The following is a 19,948-nucleotide window of genomic DNA, read 5'->3' on the forward strand; positions in this document are numbered from 1 at the left end:
TTGGATCTTATTACAAAATGTTTCTAATTTGATCTTTGTTTTAAAACTTTTTTTTTTAAATTATCTCACATGAGAATTCATCACTAAATTAACGTTATGTAGTTTTATTACATTTTAATTGTCAGAAGAAAGATTTACGGTATGAAACTTTAATATTTGAGTGCAAAGAAAGATAAATTTAATTGTAGAAACAATTGATTTAAAAGTTCTACATCATATCCGAATTTAAAATCCTGAAAATAAAAAAATTATACAGAAAAAAAAAAGAAAAAAAAAATTGCAGGTAAAAAATAAGAAACATCCTCCGACATAACTTTTTAGATTCTGTTATCTTTTTTTTTGTTTACATCATTCTGTTATCTAACAGTAAGATGTAACAAGTCTACATGATAGGTTCATAAACCTAGTTAATTTTCAGGTTTATACAACCGTCTTTACTTAAACCCCAACCATTTTTTTTAAATACAAATTTTCAGATTCAACCCCTTATCTGATCTCTTCCTGACGCCAATGATCGTTACTAGTAGATGGAGGAGTTGCCGTTTTAAAAGTTTCTCCAGAATATCCACCGCCTTGAGACAGCATAGATCCCCGGAGCTGGAACCTGAAAGCAACAGAGAGGCTTTTCACCAAACCTGAACCATCCTCCACCACCCTAATGTTTCCTTGCATTAACTGTGTCCACACACCAAGAAAGATCCCCATTAACATATTTTTACATACTATAGCAGACAACAACAAAATAAAAAAACATGTCTAACCTTTACAATATCTTCACTGCTGTTGAAGCTCGGGACGCTACTAGTCTCTACCTCGAATCCGAATTTAACTTTGATGTATTCTTTCGAATAGCATTGTCGCCATACCGCTTCTTGGCTATCTACTTCTGAGCTTTCCGGTGAAACCAAGAAAGTCACATTACCTTTGATCTTCCGGTTCACTAAACCTCCTAGCATATGCAAGACCACTTGAAACACCTTTCTAGCATCGCCTACGACGCAATCAGGCAATGATCTATCAACCTCCGTCGAGAAACCAAACCCGTTCCCCACGCAGAAACACCTCGCCAAGCAAGCCGTTTCCTTCGCAACAGAACGCAAACTGAAACAATGCGTCTCTCCAGGACGTGTTATATCCCCAGCATTGCTCACGAGGTGCAGTAGTAGCTCGCTGGTTCTCCCCATTGCATCGACGATAACCTTTTGGTTCTCTTGTAATCCCCCGTCTCGCGCTATCACAGGCAACAAGCCGAGGATGGACCGAACAGGACGCCTCATCGCATCCCCCATCATCTCCTCGAACGCAGCTTTGGCCTGGTTAGCTCTAAGCGCGTTCTCCCTCGCCACCTGAAGCGCGCGGTTCTGTTCCGCGAGCTTCTCTCTCATGAGCTGTGATTCTTCTAGAATCACAGCGTGAGAGATGGCGACCGCGACTTGATCAGCCACAACTTTAACGATCTCCAGCTCTTGGTAAGTCCAACTCCGCGAGGGAAGCACACAAACCAAGATGGCGTAACACATGTGGATCGCCTCGGGCGTCCCGCCTTTAAAGTTACAAACACGAAGCATCGGGACTCTGATCCCAACCGTCTGGCCGTCTGGCTTGCCTCGGCTAGTGACCGAGGCAAGCGCAGAGCCAGAGTTCAACATATTCACTTCCTCACTCCTCTTAATCCTCACAACATCAGACTCAGTGATCGGTATCGAAAACCCACCACCATAACCACCACCGCCGCCACCATCGTGGTGCCCCGGTCTCAACTCGTGAGTAAGATTCATCTCCGTTTTAATCTCATTAGGTATCCAAACCGCGCAGTTCTTTAACCCCAGAGTCTTCGACAACTCCACAAGCGTGGTGTACAGTATCGTATGCCTATCCAACGACGTCCTTATCTTGCTGGTAAGCATACGTACATGCAAACTCGTCTCCGTCTGCTTCATTATAATCCCAACCTCACGGCCAAGCTCTCTCGTCTTCTTGCTCAGCATAAACTCTCGAACCTTTGCTTTTAAAAGCAAAGGCAAGAGGGTGACGAGCGAGATGGCCGTGAGGAATGAGACGATCCCAGTCAGCATTTTGAAGACGGTGACAGCTGTCGTGACCCAGGCCCAGTGAGGCCCGTAGGTGAAGCCCGCGAGGAGATGGGTCATGCCGCAGAGGACGATGAAGGCTATGAACTCGCAGACGACCCAGTTGTAAGGAGAAGGCACGTTGGTGCGGCTGACGAAGTAGAGGAGCTCGATTGGGATGGAGAAGTAGGCGACTGCGATTAGAAAGTCGCCGGCCTTTTGGGATTGGAGGATTGCCTCAAAGGTGAAGAAACTGTCCTCGTCGTCGCAGTTGCATATCGACAAGCTGCCGGCGACGGAGGCGGTTAAGAAGAAGAAGAATAAAAGCACGTGAACTAACAATGTCTTCAACATCGATTACTCTTCTTTCTGAAATAAATATATAAAATAAAAAAAGGTGAATATCAAATTCAGATATGACATCACCTATGAACATGGTGAGTATCAAAATCAGATTAAATTTCTTGGAGGAGAGCAAAGTTAATTGAAACATTACACAAAAAAAAAAATCAAAATCTGTAAAAAGCCAAAAAAATGTGTAATAGCGACAATTTAAGAATATATTAACTTGCATTTCAGAAACAGTTACCTGCAAATGCGAGTAGTTTGATTATACAAACGATCAGCCAACGTCTCCTCCTGTTTATCTATTTGCCAGAAGAAAAAAAAACTATTATCGCTCCCTCTATCTAACGAAACTCATCAGAATGTAGAGAGACAGAGAGAGATGTGTGGGAGTAAATAGTGAGAGAGGAGGAGGACTCTGAGAGTAAATTGTGTTCTGGAGAGAGAGAGAGAGGAGGAATTGGGGGAGAGACTGACGAAAGAAGAACTGGTGGGGCCTATAAACGGAACATGAAGAGAACATAGACGCTTTTCGTTTGGAACACAACACGAGCACGACATCTTCACCTACGTGGACTCTTACCTAAGACCATCCGCATTAGCGGTTTATAAGAGGTTCGTGGGCTCGAAATCTTAGGCCCGCTGGTTTAAAAAAAAAGAAAAATTCGATAAGTTTGATGAAACGGGCCTTGCGCATGAACCCGTAAGGGGCGAATGTTGCCACGCGGCGTACGCTGGTTGGTCAAGCGTTCCGCATTGACGAGGAGGAAAGTCGGGCCACTCCTTGTTTCTTCTCATTTTCCCCTTTCTCTGAAAAAACTAGGGTTTCACCGTGAGAGGCGACTTATCGTGCGACGACGATTCCCGGCGTTTTTCTCGACGTAATCGACGACGACCTCTTCTCTCCACCAGCGTAGGTGAGTACCTTGTAGGTTTATAGCTTTATTGGGTCGATTTTGGGGTGGGAAGCAATTATTCGATTTTGAAATTTTTTTGGGGGTTTCGAGTTAGGGATCTAAATCGACATATGGGTTTCGATCAAGGGTTGTAGATCGTGATTGTTTTTTGTTTTAGGGTTCTTTTTTCAGAGATCTAAATCGACATATGGGTTTCGATCAAAAATACCATTTCCAGACAAAAGATCCTTGATCGTTTGCTAGCCAAAAACATAGACACACTTTCTGATAATGAAGTGGCTCTCAAGAATAAACTCATCTCTGAAATGCTTTGATGTCTATTGTGTGTATTTTCTTGCTTTGCTTGAGTAGTTGATGTGTATTTCCTTGCTTTGCTTTACTGATTATGTTATCTTTTCTTTTGCAGGTCACGGGTTAGAGGTGACAGTGTTGCAGGTCACGGGAAGTTTAGGTTGTTGCAGGTCACGGGTTATGTTTCTTTCTACACTGCAGGTCAATCATGTACTATGTCTATGTATTTTGCTATTGTTGTAACTCTGAACTTGATTCACGGATGTACTGAACTTGATTCACGGATGTACTATGTTGTAACTCTATGTCTCTCTATTTAAATGATGTCTCTACTCTCTGCTTTTTAATCAAAGTTATCTTCTATTTCTTCTCTTGCTTTTGTTTCTCTTCACGAACATTCAACAACATACAACAAACTATAACAACTAAATTCAACTACAAAAACATACAACAAAATACAACGTAAAGGCCAATGACCTGGCTTGTGGCAATGGAAGCAATCACCAGTTCGCATGGCTAACCAAGGAGTGAAGTCTGTGACCAACAAACACACATACAAGAGCAACTACCTTCAACAACAAACAAGAGCAACTACCTTCAAGATTGGTAAGAAAATAGGATTCTTAAAAAAATATTGGTTATGAAAATTAGAAAGAATTTAAGTTAAAATATAATATGATTGAAGTAAAAATAGGATTCTTAAAAAAATATTGGTTATGAAAATTAGAAAGAATTTTAGTTAAAATATAATATGATTGAAGTTAAAAATTGGATTCTTAAAAAAATATGGTTTATGAAAATTAGAAAGATTTTTAGTTAAAATATAATATGATTGAAGTAAAAAAATAGGATTCTTAAAAAAAATATGGTTGTAGAAAATTAGAAAGAATTTTAGTTAAAATAAAATAGGATTCTTAAAAAAAATATGGTTGTAGAAAATTAGAAAGAATTTTAGTTAAAATAAAATAGGATTCTTAAAAAAAATATGGTTGTAGCAAATTAGAAAGAATTATAGTTAAAATAAAATATGAATGAAGTTAAAAATAGGATTCTTTAAATAATATGGTTTATGAAAATTAGAAAGAATTTTAGTTAAAATAAAATATTAAATTACAAATCCCCTTTTGTCATGTTAGGAAGAAAACATCAACAATGTCATCCTCATCAAGTGATGAAGTTGATGAAGCTATAGAAGAAATGGTCGACGAAGTAGTTGATAATTACATCGACTCAATAGTTGAGGTCCAAGGCAACAAACCGAAAAGACGTGCTTATATCGACAGAGATCGGGAACAAGGACACAATCAACTATGGAACGATTATTTCAAGGAAAATCCTACATACCCACCGGAAATGTTTAGGAGGCGTTTTCGAATGAACAAGCCATTGTTCCTTCGCATTGTCGAACGTATAAGTAATGAAGTTCCATACTTTCAGCAAAGACGAAATGCTCACGGGAGGAACGGGCTTTCTGCACTTCAAAAGTGTACGGCAGCTATACGTATGTTGGCATATGGTCAATCGGGAGATACATATGACGAATATCTCCGACTTGGTGACAGTACATCACGTTTGTGTTTGGCAAATTTCACTGATGCAATAATACAATTGTTTGGAAATGAGTATCTACGAAAACCTACAGCCGAGGATCTTCAACGCTTACTCGATGTTGGAGAGGTACGGGGGTTTCCGGGGATGATAGGCAGCATCGACTGCATGCATTGGGAGTGGAAAAACTGCCCAACGGCTTGGAAAGGTCAGTTCACACGTGGTTCAGGAAAGCCGACAATTGTCTTAGAAGCCGTGGCATCACAAGATCTTTGGATATGGCACGCATTTTTCGGCTTACCAGGTACCCTCAACGATATCAATGTTCTTGATCGGTCCCCTGTTTTTGATGACATCTTACATGGTCGAGCACCAAAAGTTAAGTTCAAGGTCAACAACCACACTTATCGTATGGCCTACTATCTTACTGACGGAATTTATCCAAACTGGTCAACATTTATCCAATCCATCCCACTTCCTCAAGGTCCTAAAGCCGAGAAATTTGCAGAAAAGCAAGAATCCGCCAGAAAAGATGTCGAACGAGCTTTTGGAGTATTGCAATCGAGGTTTGCAATTGTTAAAAACCCAGCTCTACAATGGGACAAGGAGAAGATAGGAAAGATCATGAGAACTTGTGTCATATTGCACAATATGATAGTAGAGAACGAACGACACGGATACGCTCAAATTGATACTTCTGAGTTCGAGTCCGGAGAATCAAGCAGAACTTCGAGGGTGACAAGGAGAGAAAGTATTCATGTCGGTGATATGTTAGGCATGCGCAGAGAAGTTCGAGATCCAGAGAAGCATGCTCGTTTGAAAGCTGATTTAATGGAAAATATATGGCAAAAGTTCGGTGATGAAAATGAATAAGCTTTGTATGTTATTTAATTTCTTGATTTATGTAATCTACTCTTTATGTATTGAATATAAAATTTAAAAATATTTATAATATTTTTTAATATTTAAATCATGTATTCTGAATTTTTAGAAATTTTTTAAAAATAAATTATTTATTATTATTTTATTCCTATGAACTCCTTCTTGAGGTTCATCAATGCAGAAAACAACAAATAGAGGTTCATAACTATTCATGGACCCACTAAAAAATATTAAAAAATTTTTGTGAACCCCAAGAGGGGGTTCACTAATGCTCATGCTCTAAATGATCTATCTATTATCGGATTCTTATATTATTATTCTTAATCGGGAGTTAATGACTGTAAAATAAAGAAAACTGACTGTAAACATATCGGAAAATTAATTACAGTTGTAGATCAAAATTGTTACTTTATTTAATAAATTAATTTTTGGAGTTCATTTTTTAATTTAATTATTTTATTTGAGTTTTGTAGCTTTTTCTGTTTATATTTGTCTTTTTTCTTCTTCTTTTTTGTGATTAATCAACAGCTTTAACTTTGAAACGAAAATGCATTCAACAATGATAAGTCCCTAGACTGTGAAGTATATATAGTAGTCAAAGAATAACTATTAGTTACAACTTCTAGTAACTAATAGTGGCACAACTTCTAGTCTTCTACTACGCATTATTTTAACTAAATGGCACGACTTGTGGCTCAATGAGTATATTAGTTATATTGTTCTACTGATTTGATTAAGATGCTTAGCAGATGATTAAAACCCACTTGCTCGTTTTAAGAAATTCGTTTCTAACACGTTATGGTTGCCCGATAGCTTGACCTACTTGCTTCATAGACATGATGAGTTTGTTTATTTTGTTCCTTTTCCTAGACATGATTCAGTTAAACACTCCATCTATGCTTTTCTATTCATAACATACCGAATCATTTATTTTGTGTGGGCCTAACTTAACTCTTATCGTTGAAGGAGCCTTGAGTGCAAGAGCATCTAACTGGATCCAAAATCACTAAAAATATCACATAATGAGACTGCTTACTGTTAACTGCAAGTGCTTGAATGTAATTTTATCATCATCATCCGAACTCAGTAGTAATATTTTATGATGAGATGGCATAACAAAAGCACCAGTGGTCTAGTGGTAGAATAGTACCCTGCCACGGTACAGACCCGGGTTCGATTCCCGGCTGGTGCAGTTTTAATTATTTTTTTCCTTATTTTTTCGTGCTGATTCTCTCCCTTCTCTGTCCATTACCTCCTCGTTCAGGCAAAACAAACGTCCTTGTTTTTAAAAAATGCCAGGTTAAATACATGCATCATTAACTAAAAAGGGAAAGAATGCATGCACCTTTGACATTTAAAGGTAAATGTACATAATCATTTTTACTTTTTTGCATGAATGAGACCACACAACCTCTTTACGAAAATAAAAGAAAATTCTGTAGACCACATATAATTAGCTTTGTATATAAGGCCAACGTCAATCAATAGGGGGTGGGGGTAAAGAAAGTCTGACTATTAATAGTATAGTTAACTGCTAATTAGCTCAGCCGGCAGTAGAGTGATCATAAATTATCTTTTTACTAATCTGTTAATCTTACAACTCATTCTCGAATTCAACCCGTATACAGACAGTTATAGTGAAATTGAAAAAGTGCATATATAACAAAATAACGTACAATACCACTACAAGAAAAATGGCTTTTGTTAGCGGCCGAAAAACGCTATCTAAAGATTTTATAGCGGTTTTACAAGCGCTGTGTCATCGCCCGTCATAATAGGTCAGTCACTTTAGATAGCGCTTTTTGGCATTGCTATGTTATTGTGATAAACTATAACGTTTTTTTATGTGCAATTAAAAATTCTTAAATAGCGTTTTCTTTTTGTTATTGTTCAAATTAAAATTAATTTATTTAAATAGTTATTTATTTTAAAATCATTAATTTTAAATTTATTTATTTTCCGTTAATTATCTCAAAATAAAAAAATAAAAATTTGTTTTTATTAAACAATAAAAATTACATTCGATATAAAATAATAATAGGTTTACACTAAACAAAATTTTGTAAAAATTAAACCTAATCTTAATTAGACCTAATACAAGACCTAATCTTCTTGGGCCTGCCTCCTCACCAGCTTCTCCGTCGCCGCCTCGCCACAAGCCCCATGACCACCACCTCTTATCTCTTCTCCATCACCTCGTAGCCGCAAACCCAATGACCACCACTGCGTAGATGCCCCCCCCCCCTTGCTTCTCGGAATCCGGTCAACCTGACGGAGCAGACTAACAGTCTCCGTGCGTCGGGTGGGCCTTGAGCGATGGTTCCCTACGAAAGATCCAGCGTCTTGGTGTCTCGTCGGTCGATAGTGGTTGCCTCCGTTCGAGGACGATGGGGTTCTAAGCTTTGTCTCCGACGGCGTTGATTCTTCTCATGGACCGGAGCTGTGGAAGGCGTGTTCTTCATCGGACTTTGAGCGGCGACTCTGCAAAGCGAGATACAGAGGTTAGGGTTTCGGGAACCGACGTCCTTTCGATTTCCGGTGATTTGAGGCCGCGGGACTATCCGGTGGTGGCGAAATCTCTGAGGATTCTCTTGACAGAGCTTGGCTGGTCTTGGACGCCCAGGGTTCGGTGAAGTCACGAATGTGATTTGCAGGTGACTGGTGGTGGTGAGAGAAGACGGTGGCGAATGGGAGAGATGGTGGACCTTACGCCATGGATGAACCAATGTGCAGAGAGAAAAGAAAGATGTATTTTGTTTTGGATGAAGTGATGAGATAGAGAGAAAAGCGTACAGAGTAAGATAGATGAGAAAGAATACATTGATTCTTAGCCATTGATTTATGTAATCCAATGGCCAAAAATAGTGATCCGTGATTTCAAAGAATCAACCAATAAGAAAAGAGCACCAAGATAATGAGTTTTGGCCTTTAGATCATAACTAATCAATGGCCCAAGAAAAACAACACAACCTTTATTTTATCTATAGTTGTTTTATAAATTGTTTGAACTTAAAAAAATAGATAACATATTTAACATTTCAAATATAAACTTGCGGATTTGAATTTTGTGGTTATATAATTAAAGAAAAAAACTGATTTGTTAGTTTTGTGTTTATGTTAAAACAAATAGAATTTAAATTTAAGGTTTTAAGGTTTTAAGTGTATTGGGTTTGTTTAGGGTTTAAGAGTTTAAGGTTTGAGGTGAAATTCTGTGAATATAATAAATGTATATTGGTTTTAACGTGTATGTTTTTAGGATTGAATATTTTTAACTATTAGATATGAAGTTTACGATTTTAGATTTAAAGATTATGTATAATATAGAGTTTGGATTTAGTGTATATAGGGTTTGGTTTTAATTTGAAAATGTTTTAAGTTTATAATTTTATATTTAAGATTTGGAGTTTAAGTTATAAAACATTATAAAGACTATTAGTGTATTAGAATTTAAGATTTGTATATAGAATATATGGTTTAAAAACTCGTTTAGGGTTTAGGGATTTAAAAAGGTAACATAGCGTTTTTAATTATGTGCTATTAAAAATATGCTATCATAGCGTTTTTAAATATACCACTCTATCGTAGCGTTTCAAAATATACAAACGCTATCTAAAGTTAAGAGGTATGTCAACCATAGCAGAAAGGAAAAAAACGCTATACTCTACTGCTATCAAAACCCTTTTTTCTTGTAGTGTACTTTTTAGTTACATTGCTACATCAGTTCTATAGTATAACATTTCTCTTCCTTTTTTTTGATAAAAAAGGTATAACATTTCTCTATTTGTTCTATAGTATAACATGTCTCTAATTCTTTTTGATAAAAAAAAAACATTTCTCTATTTGTTTGCAAGAAAATTAACGCACCTACTAACAATATATAATACTTAGAAAACTGGCCTTCGTTGTACTATTTTTATGAATTCATTTTTGTGATAAAGTAGATTAACAAAATTTACCCGATCATCACAAAATCTTGTATTATATATTATGGTTTTTTCCCCATAATTTCATCTTGGATTTTCATGAGTTCAATACTATATACGAAAAAACAACGTCAAACCCAACATACATCTTGCATAAAGATAAAAATCAATATATATTGCTATTTGTTCTATAGTATAACATGTCTCTAATTCTTTTTGATAAAAAAAAAAACATTTCTCTATTTGTTTGCAAGAAAATTAACGCACCTACTAACAATATATAATACTTAGAAAACTGGCCTTCGTTGTACTATTTTTATGAATTCATTTTTGTGATAAAGTAGATTAACAAAATTTACCCGATCATCACAAAATCTTGTATTATATATTATGGTTTTTTCCCCATAATTTCATCTTGGATTTTCATGAGTTCAATACTATATACGAAAAAACAACGTCAAACCCAACATACATCTTGCATAAAGATAAAAATCAATATATATTGCTACGTACATAACGTATAAAATATATATATGTTTATAATACCCATATATAGGATCGACATATAAAGTATATATATATAGATATCATGTATGTCCGTAGCCCTAGTATTAAGAGACCGTTAATTTGGCCATGCAAACGGCTTATTCGACGACGGCGCTGGCTGGTAGTAAAACGGAGCGGCCGGGTGCTGCCACTTCTTGAAAATTGGCGGCTTCTCCACCTCTTTTCCCCACCGTTGCTCATCCCTCTTCGTCACCATTTGTGGCTTCGGTGGCGGTGACTCCGTAGGTGATAGAAGGGGAATGGGCACTTTCCAATTCGCTTCGGACGGGTTTATCTTTAGAGGTGGTGGAGCCCGCCGCTGCAGCCTACTCGACTTCCGGTTCCCACCGCCAGATATATTTCTCGCCGTGGAAGACATCGCCGGTGTTTTTTGTTCTCCTTTGTTTTTAATGTCTATGAGTCGGAGTATGTGTGCTATATATAGTGGGGGTGTGATCAAGTGTGTTTGGCTTGGATTTTGGTTAAAACGGTCGAATCTTTTACGATTAGTTTTCCTTTTCTTTTCAAGTATTTAAAGTATTTTTCCTTTTGACTAGTAGACTATTAGACTAAACTGATCAATTTATGAGTTTGACTATATTCTCTTTTGCGAGGACGATAGGAACTCTTTTCCCCTCTTTTTCATTTTTGGTTTCTGAAAATATTTTCTTTAGTATAGTTGGAAATTATTAAGAAATAAAATTAGCTTTTTCATAATTTTGCTAACCAAACATTTATAGGTTTCGATCCATTTTCTTAGTCTCCCTCTGATAATACAATTTGTAAATCTATGGCAATACGTGGGTTTCAAAGCATAGTTTAGGTTGATACAGTCGGGTGAATCAACTGTTTTCAGCAGTTAACCAACTCTGGTAATTGCATCCAGCTTATAAAAGAAATATCTAAAACTACCAGCTCTTTTTCCAGTCAGTTTATAGGTTTGGCATTGTTAATACCTAATAAATTTCTGTATGTTTTTTAAAAGCAAAAGAATGATAAAGACCATATGAACTTTAGACCAAGGAGATAATATAACTTTTGTTTCCTATACCAACTTTAGACTTAACCAATCCCTTTATTACCTATTTTAATTTCTGAGATTTTGTATGCCACATATAATGGAAAGAATCATATTCTAGTTTTAAACAAAAGGTAATATATCTTTGAATAATTAATCACTCTCTTAGTATAATTACCACTGAAATTAGCGGCTCATATTCTTCAGAAATAACCTTTAGCAAAATCCAAGTCATATATGACAAAATTTTGATGTGACATTGTATTTTCGCATATTAAGCTTGTCCATTGGATCACAACCAACATAAAATAGATGTACAGAAAATAAAAACTCTCGTAAATACCACTTGTAAGTGTTTAAACGGTTTGTAATGGACGGATCACATAACACGCTTTGCATAAACAAAATTTTTTGGTCAACATTTAATAATTTTTGTTCCATTTATTTTCGCAGAGACATAAATAAAAATAAAATAAAAGATTGTAAACAGATTAGTTTTAATGATAAAAAAATAATGCAGCAAAAATATGGTTTATGCAGCCAAAAATTGTCGGAACAACAAAAATTATGATAAAAAATATTGTCGGAACAATAAAACAAAAGAAATTCTAAGATCTTAAAGATAAATAAAAACTCGAAAAAAAAATAGAATTGTGGTCAAGTGTAGACAAAAGAAGGTAAGAGCTTGAAGACATGAGAAGCTGTTCTAAAGCCTGAAACACGTTTGTGGAAGAAAAGAATAGACCAACTCTAAGCAGCTTTAGGCTTGGGTGTCCTCTTCTTCAGGTTGCTGCTCTTTGAGGAGGAGGTCGTCCTCGAATTCTTCATTCCAATGAAAAATAGCAATGCCCCGAGAAGCGCAACACTCTGCGATCAAACATTACAATATGCCATAAGAGGAACATTTTTTATTGTCAGGGCAAAAGCAAAGCTAAATGAAGAGAGGTGTGTTTTAGACAAAACCTGCAAGAACTCGGTCAACAGAAGAGAGAATTGGCGGTCCTCGGGTCCATAGTTGTAGAAATCATATAAGATGGGACTAACAACCACCAAGTAGAAAGCCTACCAAACAAAGTTAAATGAAAATCCAAAGTCAATACAAACAAAACAACTAAGTTTTGAATATTTATAAATAGAGAAAAGAAGAAGTCCTAACCAGAAGATAGGCACCAAAGATGTTGCCAACAACAAAGAGTAAGCCTCCTAGCCCTTTCAGAGCAACAATTGCCGATACGACTTGCTTCACCTTTTTAAACAGCATAAGAGACATGAAGACAAGACAAACATAGGTTTAAGCAATCAACAAAAACCAGACAATACCTCTATGTCGGGCAATGCTACTCCTAATCTGGAAGAGAGGTGTGATTTGGCCAGACCAAGCTTGGGAGCCAACTCTTTAGCTGCTGGACCACCGTCAGCTCCAAAATCATTGAACCTAAATAATATATCCCACGAAGATTAGTTCAAATTCAGTAATATGAGAAAATCTTGAAGCATATAACTATTAAAGCTCTCAAGCAAAAACAGATGTGTCTCTCCAATTAATAGACAAGATCACAACAAAGTATCAAACTTTACATTGATAGATAATATATCCAAGAGATTCAAATAATAAACACCGTTCAGAAAAGAGATCTCTATCAAAAAAGTACAAACCCTAGATCTACAACCTAGATGCGATTAGACCAAATCAAACAGCTTTGCGAAGGTTCTCTATCAAATAGGAGCTAAGCACGAGGGAAATTAATCGAAGAAGATTAAAAATTGAAAACGCGGGTTCGGAGAAAATCGAATCGGAGAAGGGAGGGAGGGGATTTAATAAAAAGGACTCACATTTGCCAAGCGGAGAGGATGAAGAGAGAAGCGAAGAGAACTCTTCCGAGAAAAGAGAAGAAACCCATTTTTTTCTTTCTATCTCAAGGGTCGCAGGTCTGGTTTGTCGTCGGAGAGAGAGAGGGATTCGATTCTTTCTCGGTCGGAGCTTATGTTCTGTTCCTCTGCTTTGTTTTTCTTTTTTGTTTTTATCTCTCTTGAATGTTTTTTTTCCTTACAAAACCAAGCCGAACCGGTTAAATTAATAATACCAAACCAAATCTTATGTAAGAACTGACTGGTTTATTGTCTTAAGCTCAAACACAATCTAAACCAATTTACTGTAATGATTTTAATTAAATTATAACTGATCATATTACAGAAATTTAATATCAATTTATCGGGATATATTCATATTATAAGTTATTTTTTTGCAAACCAGAATCGACTAAAATTTAAATATATCAAACTGAAATAGAATCCAACCAATTTTTAAATAATTTCTATAGAAATATAGGATAAATATATAATAAATTGTGTAATTACTGAACGACATACAATATTAAACTGTTTAATATAATGTATATAAATCTTATAATATATATTTAAATCAATTAATCTTTATCAGAATAATTTTTTTTTGAACAACTATCAAAATAATATTATATAATGTATTTTGGTTTGGATTTCATAAATTTTACGAGCTTTCTTTTATAACCACTGTTACCAGTATTTTCTTTCTATTTTAATTCAGAAAATGAGGTGTAAACTACAATATCAGTTAATAAAAGTATTTGTGGAAAATATAGAAAAACTTTCAATATGAGGAGAGGATTATTCAACCCATTCGTTTTAAGTTTTCTTTTGAATTTTCCTGGTTGTGAATGTTTATGCTGCATCTGTGCATCATGCCAACAAAAACTGCAAACGTCATCAACGGTCATTGTCGTTCCCACACACCAAAGACCAAATTTTCAACCATCGATTGTCGCTGCTATGCCTCTCTTATCTTTTCCTTCGCCTCATAATATATAACAAAGACTACTATACCTATAAGGAGATATTCTCTTAATCACTTATCGACCACAAGAACGAAAACGTGTACCATTTTTCTTGATACTCAAAGTCAAATCAAGATCAAGATTACGTAGAACGTTCTTCTTCTTCGTCCTATATATGGCGCAGCCGTTGTAAGAAAATTTGAAATATATAGCTAGATTAAAAGAGAAAATATGGAGATCGACTCTTACAACGAGCGCAAAGCTTTCGACGAGACCAAGGCAGGCGTCAAAGGTCTCGTCGATGCTCACATCACTGAGGTTCCTCATATCTTCCGTCTCCCTCAAGGTACCTTATCCGACAAGAAACCCTCAGTTTCTGCCTCTGCGATCCCTGTTGTCGACTTGGCAGAAGTAGACGTGTCACGTGAACGTGTCGTTGAAAAGATCAAAGATGCTGCAGAGACCTGGGGGTTCTTTCAGGTGATCAATCATGGTGTTCCTTTAAGCGTTATTGAAGAGATTAAAGGTGGAGTTCGCAGGTTTCATGAGCAAGATCTCAAAGTTAAGACATCTTACTTCACTCGTGACCCCACCAAGAGTGTTGTCTACAATAGTAATTTTGATCTGTACAATCCATCTTCTCTATGTGTTAACTGGAGAGACACCTTCGTTTGTTGCATGGCTCCCGATCCTCCAACCCCTGAAGAGATACCATTGGCTTGCAGGTATAAATAAATATTGTTTTCTCTTCAAAAATCTTTGGAAAATATATTGATTCTAACTAGGGCAGGATTTGAGATTTTGTGGGATAAAAATATTTACGAAGGTTTTAATAAAAAAATATTTATATAATTTGTAGGCTGACTTTTTTGTATATATTGATTCTAACTAAGGCAAAGTTTTGTGGGATAAAAATATTTACTAGATTTAATGAAAAATATTTATATAGGTTGGAGGTTGATTTCTTTGCATATAACTTAAAAAAAATTTGGGAACCAATGTCAATATTTTACTATATTGTGCTCAAATCCGGTCATGAATTTCTAACTGACATCATTGGCTCAGGGATGCTATGATTGAGTACTCGAAGCATGTGATGACCTTAGGTGGTTTTCTCTTTGAGCTTCTCTCAGAAGCTCTTGGTTTACACTCGGAGATACTTAAGAGCATGGATTGCATGAAGGCTTTGAATGTGCTCGGCCATTATTACCCTCCTTGTCCACAACCCGACCTAACTTTGGGCACAAGTCAGCATTCCGACAGCTCCTTCATCACCATTCTTCTTCAGGACCAAATCGGTGGTCTTCAAATTCTTCATAAGGACTCTTGGGTCGATGTCTCTCCTCTTCCCGGAGCGCTCGTCATCAACATAGGAGATTATCTACAGGCAATATATCATTTTGGAGCTTTTAAAAGTATAATATACAATGCACTTATGCTGAGAAACAAGGACACCTTTTAATATGCAGCTAATAACGAATGACAAGTTCATAAGCGTGGAGCATAGGGTGCTTGCAAACAGAGCAGGACCGAGGATTTCTGTCGCGGGCTTTTTCAGCACAAATATGCTTCCCAATTCAACGGTTTACGGACCAATCAAAGAGCTTCTTTCTGAAGAAAACCCTCCAAAATACAAAGACATCACTTTAGAAGAATACAACAAGGGGTACTTTGAGAAAGGCCTTGACGGAACATCACATCTGTCTAGGTTCAAGATATGAAGAGCATCTGAGTTAAAATATATGTTCATCAGTTCTTGTCTTGTTTTCCATTTTAAGCTACTTTATTCCCCTCTTTAGCTCCCGTATAAACCACTACCAAATGTAAGTACAGAAATTGTGTTTCAGCATTTATTAAATTCCCATCGTAACAGCTTTGTATTGGATCTACAGAAATAAAATCATTGTTTGTGTATCAATCAATATACAATACTAAAAGGGGAATAAGGGCTCCCTTCATGCTTCCACGTCCTCAATAATAATCAGCCAATAGGGTGTCTTTTTTTCTCCACGTCATCTATAAATTGGGACCAGGCTTTTGGGATCTTCGATCTCCGTAAATCAGTTCTCTGCGCCTCATATACAGCCCAGGTGAAAAACACTTGACAAACCCTAATCCTCTAAAACGTCCATCTACTCACTCATTCCATTCAATCTGTCTTCTCAGTTTCATCTTCTTTGTAATTAATCAAACAGTTGAGTAATTTATTTTGAGAGGGAGAGAAACAGGCGATCGATTAGGGTTTGTGTTCATCGGAAATTTCTATAACGATCGGAGGCATGAGCTCGACGGGGAATCTGATAACGTCAATCCAGGGCCTATCAGCGAGCTCCGGGGACTTATCCGCACTCCACCGTATTCTCAAAGGAGCTGAGGAGACGCTTCGAGCCGATTCGGATCTTGAACTCTCTACTCTCGAACAGGTTTGTGATTTTAACCCAAAATTTTCGTCACCTAATCAGTATTATAAACCCTGAATTATTTATCTCCTGACAGAGCACAAGAGCACAATGATGCACGGGTCCGTACCATCAAGCAGTGTTCAAATACTTGCATCAAACCATGAAAGATTTACAGCCTTTGTGGACTGAAAGGTGATCTCTATGGTTAGCTGTATATGTATTTATATTATCTTTGAGTTCTATTGTTCATCTGCGTTTTAATTATCACTACTTACACCCACGTTAAACTTATACTCTTTGTTAAAAAATATTGTAGATTTTGTTGGCCACGTGAAGGTGGTGAATGGACAGCTCCCATCCTTGACGAAGTGGAAATAGCAAACACACGGCGTCTTATGATGAATGAATGTATGTGTTCTATTGACTCTCCCAACATCAGTATATAATATATGTATTTAGAAATACTGAATTCTAACGATTAGGAGATAAGAAACTGTTCAAAATCTAAATCATATCTACACAATCAGTTGTATTGAACCTAACCCTGGTAGTTATAATCTTTTGCAGGGTACCTGTTATGAAGCTGTACTTTTGGGACAAGACTGCAACAGATTTCTGCAAGAAATTCATATCCTCTGAAAACACTCCCACCATGCTTTAACTACTATTAACACAAAACGTCTTGGAGGTAATAATTCCTCTCTTTAGATAGCTAACTCACTGCTAATGTTTTTGCAGCATTTAGTTTTTTGCATGTTTCGACCCTCTTCCTCTTTGTAGTCTATGCTTTCATTGGATCAAATTTCTTTGAATGATTATTGTTTCTCTATAGTATTAATTCCTCTCTTTAGCTTCTCTTGCATTGGTTTGTCTTAAGTTTTGATATCAATTGTGTGATTTTTATCATCTGCGACAAAGCTGAAAAGAAGTGGCGTACTTTAGCTACCTTTCCTTTGCTTATAATTATATTCTTTTAGTTGAGTATGAAACCAAGAATTTCAACTAATCTTTGGTTTGGTTCATGCTACATGTTTTTTTGTTCTGAACTATTTTAGTTTGCTTGCTTAGGTTGTTCTATAAATCGTTTCCTTTCTGTAATTGTGCATTGTCTCAACACTTTCAAACACATGCTGAAAGAAGTAGCTATCTATGTACTCAGTAGGTTTGATGGTAACTTCTGTTAATTTTCAAAGGCGGAGCATTGCGCTTATGCATAAATGATTTACAAGTTTTTGGAGGTTCATGACATTGGAAAGACACATGCTTCGTACTATATAGTTTATGCTTTGCACATGGATTCTAAGGTGGAAAACGCCACTGAGATCTTCAGTCTCAGAATATCTAGGTAATGTTCTTCATCATGGTCATCATCGTAGTTTCACAGTCAGCTTTTGTCACATGGCATGATTTGATAGTGTTAAACTTTGTGCAGAAAGGCAAAGTCTATGGAAAAGTTGAATGATTCTTACAAAAATTCATGGTGAGAGCTATGAGAAGATCCAAACAGCTGATGAAGTAAGATACTTAATGTTTCTACCTACCAGTAGGATCCAAAAGAGAATGACCTCTGTCAAGAAGTTGTGGCACTATATTGTCTAGGGGAGATAATCGATAGTGAGTCTCAAATTAACTTTTACTTTTGGAAATCAATAAGCTCTCTTACATGAAAATGATCTCTACAGATAAAAGAACGTTTGGATCAGAAGCCAAAAACCCAAAGCCGAAATTGTAAGTCATTCTGTATTTCTCTGTTTTTAAAATCTTCAAGCATATACAAATTTTACCAAAAAATCTAACTTATTTTGCAACTCCCTATGATATGTGCAGCTCATTCATGGCACCTTCTCCTATGTACACTGACACTACATGCTTGGAGGTAGAACACAAATGATCAACAGGAACACCATTGTACGGATCCACTTGTGGGAGGAGAATGGTGGAGGATATTTTCACCAGCTGCATTTGAACATAGAAGAGAGAAATAGATCAGGAGGGAGACGGTCCCGCCTACCGGCCGAATTCTCAAGTGTGCCAATACCAGGGGAGAAAATGAGTGTGAGACTGAGAGTCGGAATATTTTAGCACTTACGGATCATATCAATTTTCAAAGCTAGGATCATACAAAAAAAGGAGTCGTAACTGAGCTATACACTCCTAGGAAATGGTATGTGGTCTAATTTAATTCTTCCCATAATCTTTTGATTAATCTTTAGCTCGCTATCTTATTTCCTAAGCTGATTTTTTTTGTTGTCTGGTTGTAATTAACAGGTCCGCCTCAAACAAATTGATCACCTTAAAGGATCATTGCTTCTGTTAGTCTTCCATAGTTGTATTTAGCAAAAAGTATGATTGTGTTTATCTTTCAACGTTTTCATTTTTTGAAACATAACTATGATACTAAAAATGTTTGTACAAGTAGTTGTTTCTAAATAATTATTAGTATAAAACAGCGGTGGATATGAAACTATTTTACTAAATTCTTTTTCATGTTCCACCGTCTGTCTTACTTATCACTTATCAGTCGTACTCATGTATCTATAGTACTATTTTTTTTCATCTGATCACTTTTGTTTACTTGAAACTATTATAATTACTAACGTATTTCTATGGTTTTACCCGAGCATAAAAGTTTCAACTGTAAAAAAATAACATTACTAAGGTATTTCTTTGTTAAAATACTTAACATTTTCTAATAATACATGTACAAATAATAAATACACCTATCAGAAAAATATACTAACAATATTTTTGATTAAAAACTGTTTCATGTCTGAATCATGTCTTTGACCACAAATTGACATAAATACGTTTGATAAAGAGTTGCTTATATATAAATTTACCCAAAAATGTTATCTTCAGTAAATTCAAAGAGTTCGATGAAGATTCAACCGTTAAATCATTGAGGTAGTTTTGCTCTGTTTTTCACATTGCTCTGTTTTTCACATTTTCAACAAATGTCATTCATGAAACAAGCAAAAGTGATCAATGAATTCCAAAAACTTTGTGCACAACTGGACATGACGTTAACACAAAGATTAACTGTGTCATGTTTGTTTTATTTTTAGTGTTCCTAGAAAGAGATGATGGCAGAGGTAACTGATGAAACACTTGACAAAGACAGGATGAAAATAAAACTGAAGATTTCACTAAACTATGTAGTTATTTGCATTTCAATCACAAGATACTGATTTGTA

The 19,948-nt window shown here is 36.1% G+C and overlaps 5 protein-coding genes, 1 long non-coding RNA gene and 1 other non-coding gene across 7 annotated transcripts; 4 read left to right on the forward strand and 3 right to left on the reverse strand.

Annotated features, from left to right (window-relative positions):
* Positions 1–291: 291 nt before the first annotated feature.
* On the reverse strand, positions 292–3,051 carry LOC106370930 (ethylene response sensor 2). Its single transcript, XM_013810930.3, has 3 exons — positions 2,659–3,051; positions 762–2,438; positions 292–675 (listed from the first exon to the last, which is right to left on the reverse strand). The coding sequence occupies exons 2-3, from the start codon at positions 2,421–2,423 to the stop codon at positions 487–489; spliced, it is 1,851 nt and encodes a 616-aa protein (XP_013666384.2). The 5' UTR covers positions 2,424–2,438; positions 2,659–3,051; the 3' UTR covers positions 292–486.
* A 1,541-nt stretch (positions 3,052–4,592) lies between these two features.
* LOC125579354 (putative nuclease HARBI1) lies at positions 4,593–7,727 on the forward strand. Its single transcript, XM_048743405.1, has one exon. It carries the CDS (start codon positions 4,775–4,777, stop codon positions 6,041–6,043), a length of 1,269 nt encoding a protein of 422 aa, XP_048599362.1. The 5' UTR covers positions 4,593–4,774; the 3' UTR covers positions 6,044–7,727.
* TRNAG-GCC lies at positions 7,174–7,244 on the forward strand. The gene has a single exon. It is a non-coding gene; the product is annotated as a tRNA-Gly (tRNA).
* Positions 7,728–10,383: 2,656 nt separating the features above from the next.
* Positions 10,384–11,009, reverse strand: LOC106370110 (uncharacterized protein At4g14450, chloroplastic-like). The gene has a single exon (XM_013810179.3). The coding sequence runs from the start codon at positions 10,898–10,900 to the stop codon at positions 10,598–10,600; it is 303 nt and encodes a 100-aa protein (XP_013665633.2). The 5' UTR covers positions 10,901–11,009; the 3' UTR covers positions 10,384–10,597.
* Positions 11,010–12,086: 1,077 nt separating this feature from the next.
* Positions 12,087–13,601, reverse strand: BNAA10G27800D. The gene is made up of 5 exons (XM_013811041.3): positions 13,373–13,601; positions 12,860–12,974; positions 12,696–12,785; positions 12,503–12,601; positions 12,087–12,406 (listed from the first exon to the last, which is right to left on the reverse strand). The coding sequence occupies exons 1-5, from the start codon at positions 13,438–13,440 to the stop codon at positions 12,290–12,292; spliced, it is 489 nt and encodes a 162-aa protein (XP_013666495.2). The 5' UTR covers positions 13,441–13,601; the 3' UTR covers positions 12,087–12,289.
* An 809-nt stretch (positions 13,602–14,410) lies between these two features.
* LOC106371021 (1-aminocyclopropane-1-carboxylate oxidase homolog 6) lies at positions 14,411–16,267 on the forward strand. Its single transcript, XM_013811040.3, has 3 exons — positions 14,411–15,077; positions 15,418–15,739; positions 15,822–16,267. The coding sequence occupies exons 1-3, from the start codon at positions 14,584–14,586 to the stop codon at positions 16,071–16,073; spliced, it is 1,068 nt and encodes a 355-aa protein (XP_013666494.2). The 5' UTR covers positions 14,411–14,583; the 3' UTR covers positions 16,074–16,267.
* Positions 16,268–18,301: 2,034 nt separating this feature from the next.
* Positions 18,302–19,236, forward strand: LOC125579356. Its single transcript, XR_007317368.1, has 4 exons — positions 18,302–18,368; positions 18,437–18,482; positions 18,582–18,918; positions 19,023–19,236. It is a non-coding gene; the product is annotated as an uncharacterized LOC125579356 (long non-coding RNA).
* The last annotated feature ends 712 nt before the right edge of the window (positions 19,237–19,948 follow it).

Source organism: Brassica napus, chromosome A10, assembly GCF_020379485.1.
Source record: "Brassica napus cultivar Da-Ae chromosome A10, Da-Ae, whole genome shotgun sequence".
Classification (NCBI taxonomy): domain Eukaryota; kingdom Viridiplantae; phylum Streptophyta; class Magnoliopsida; order Brassicales; family Brassicaceae; genus Brassica; species Brassica napus.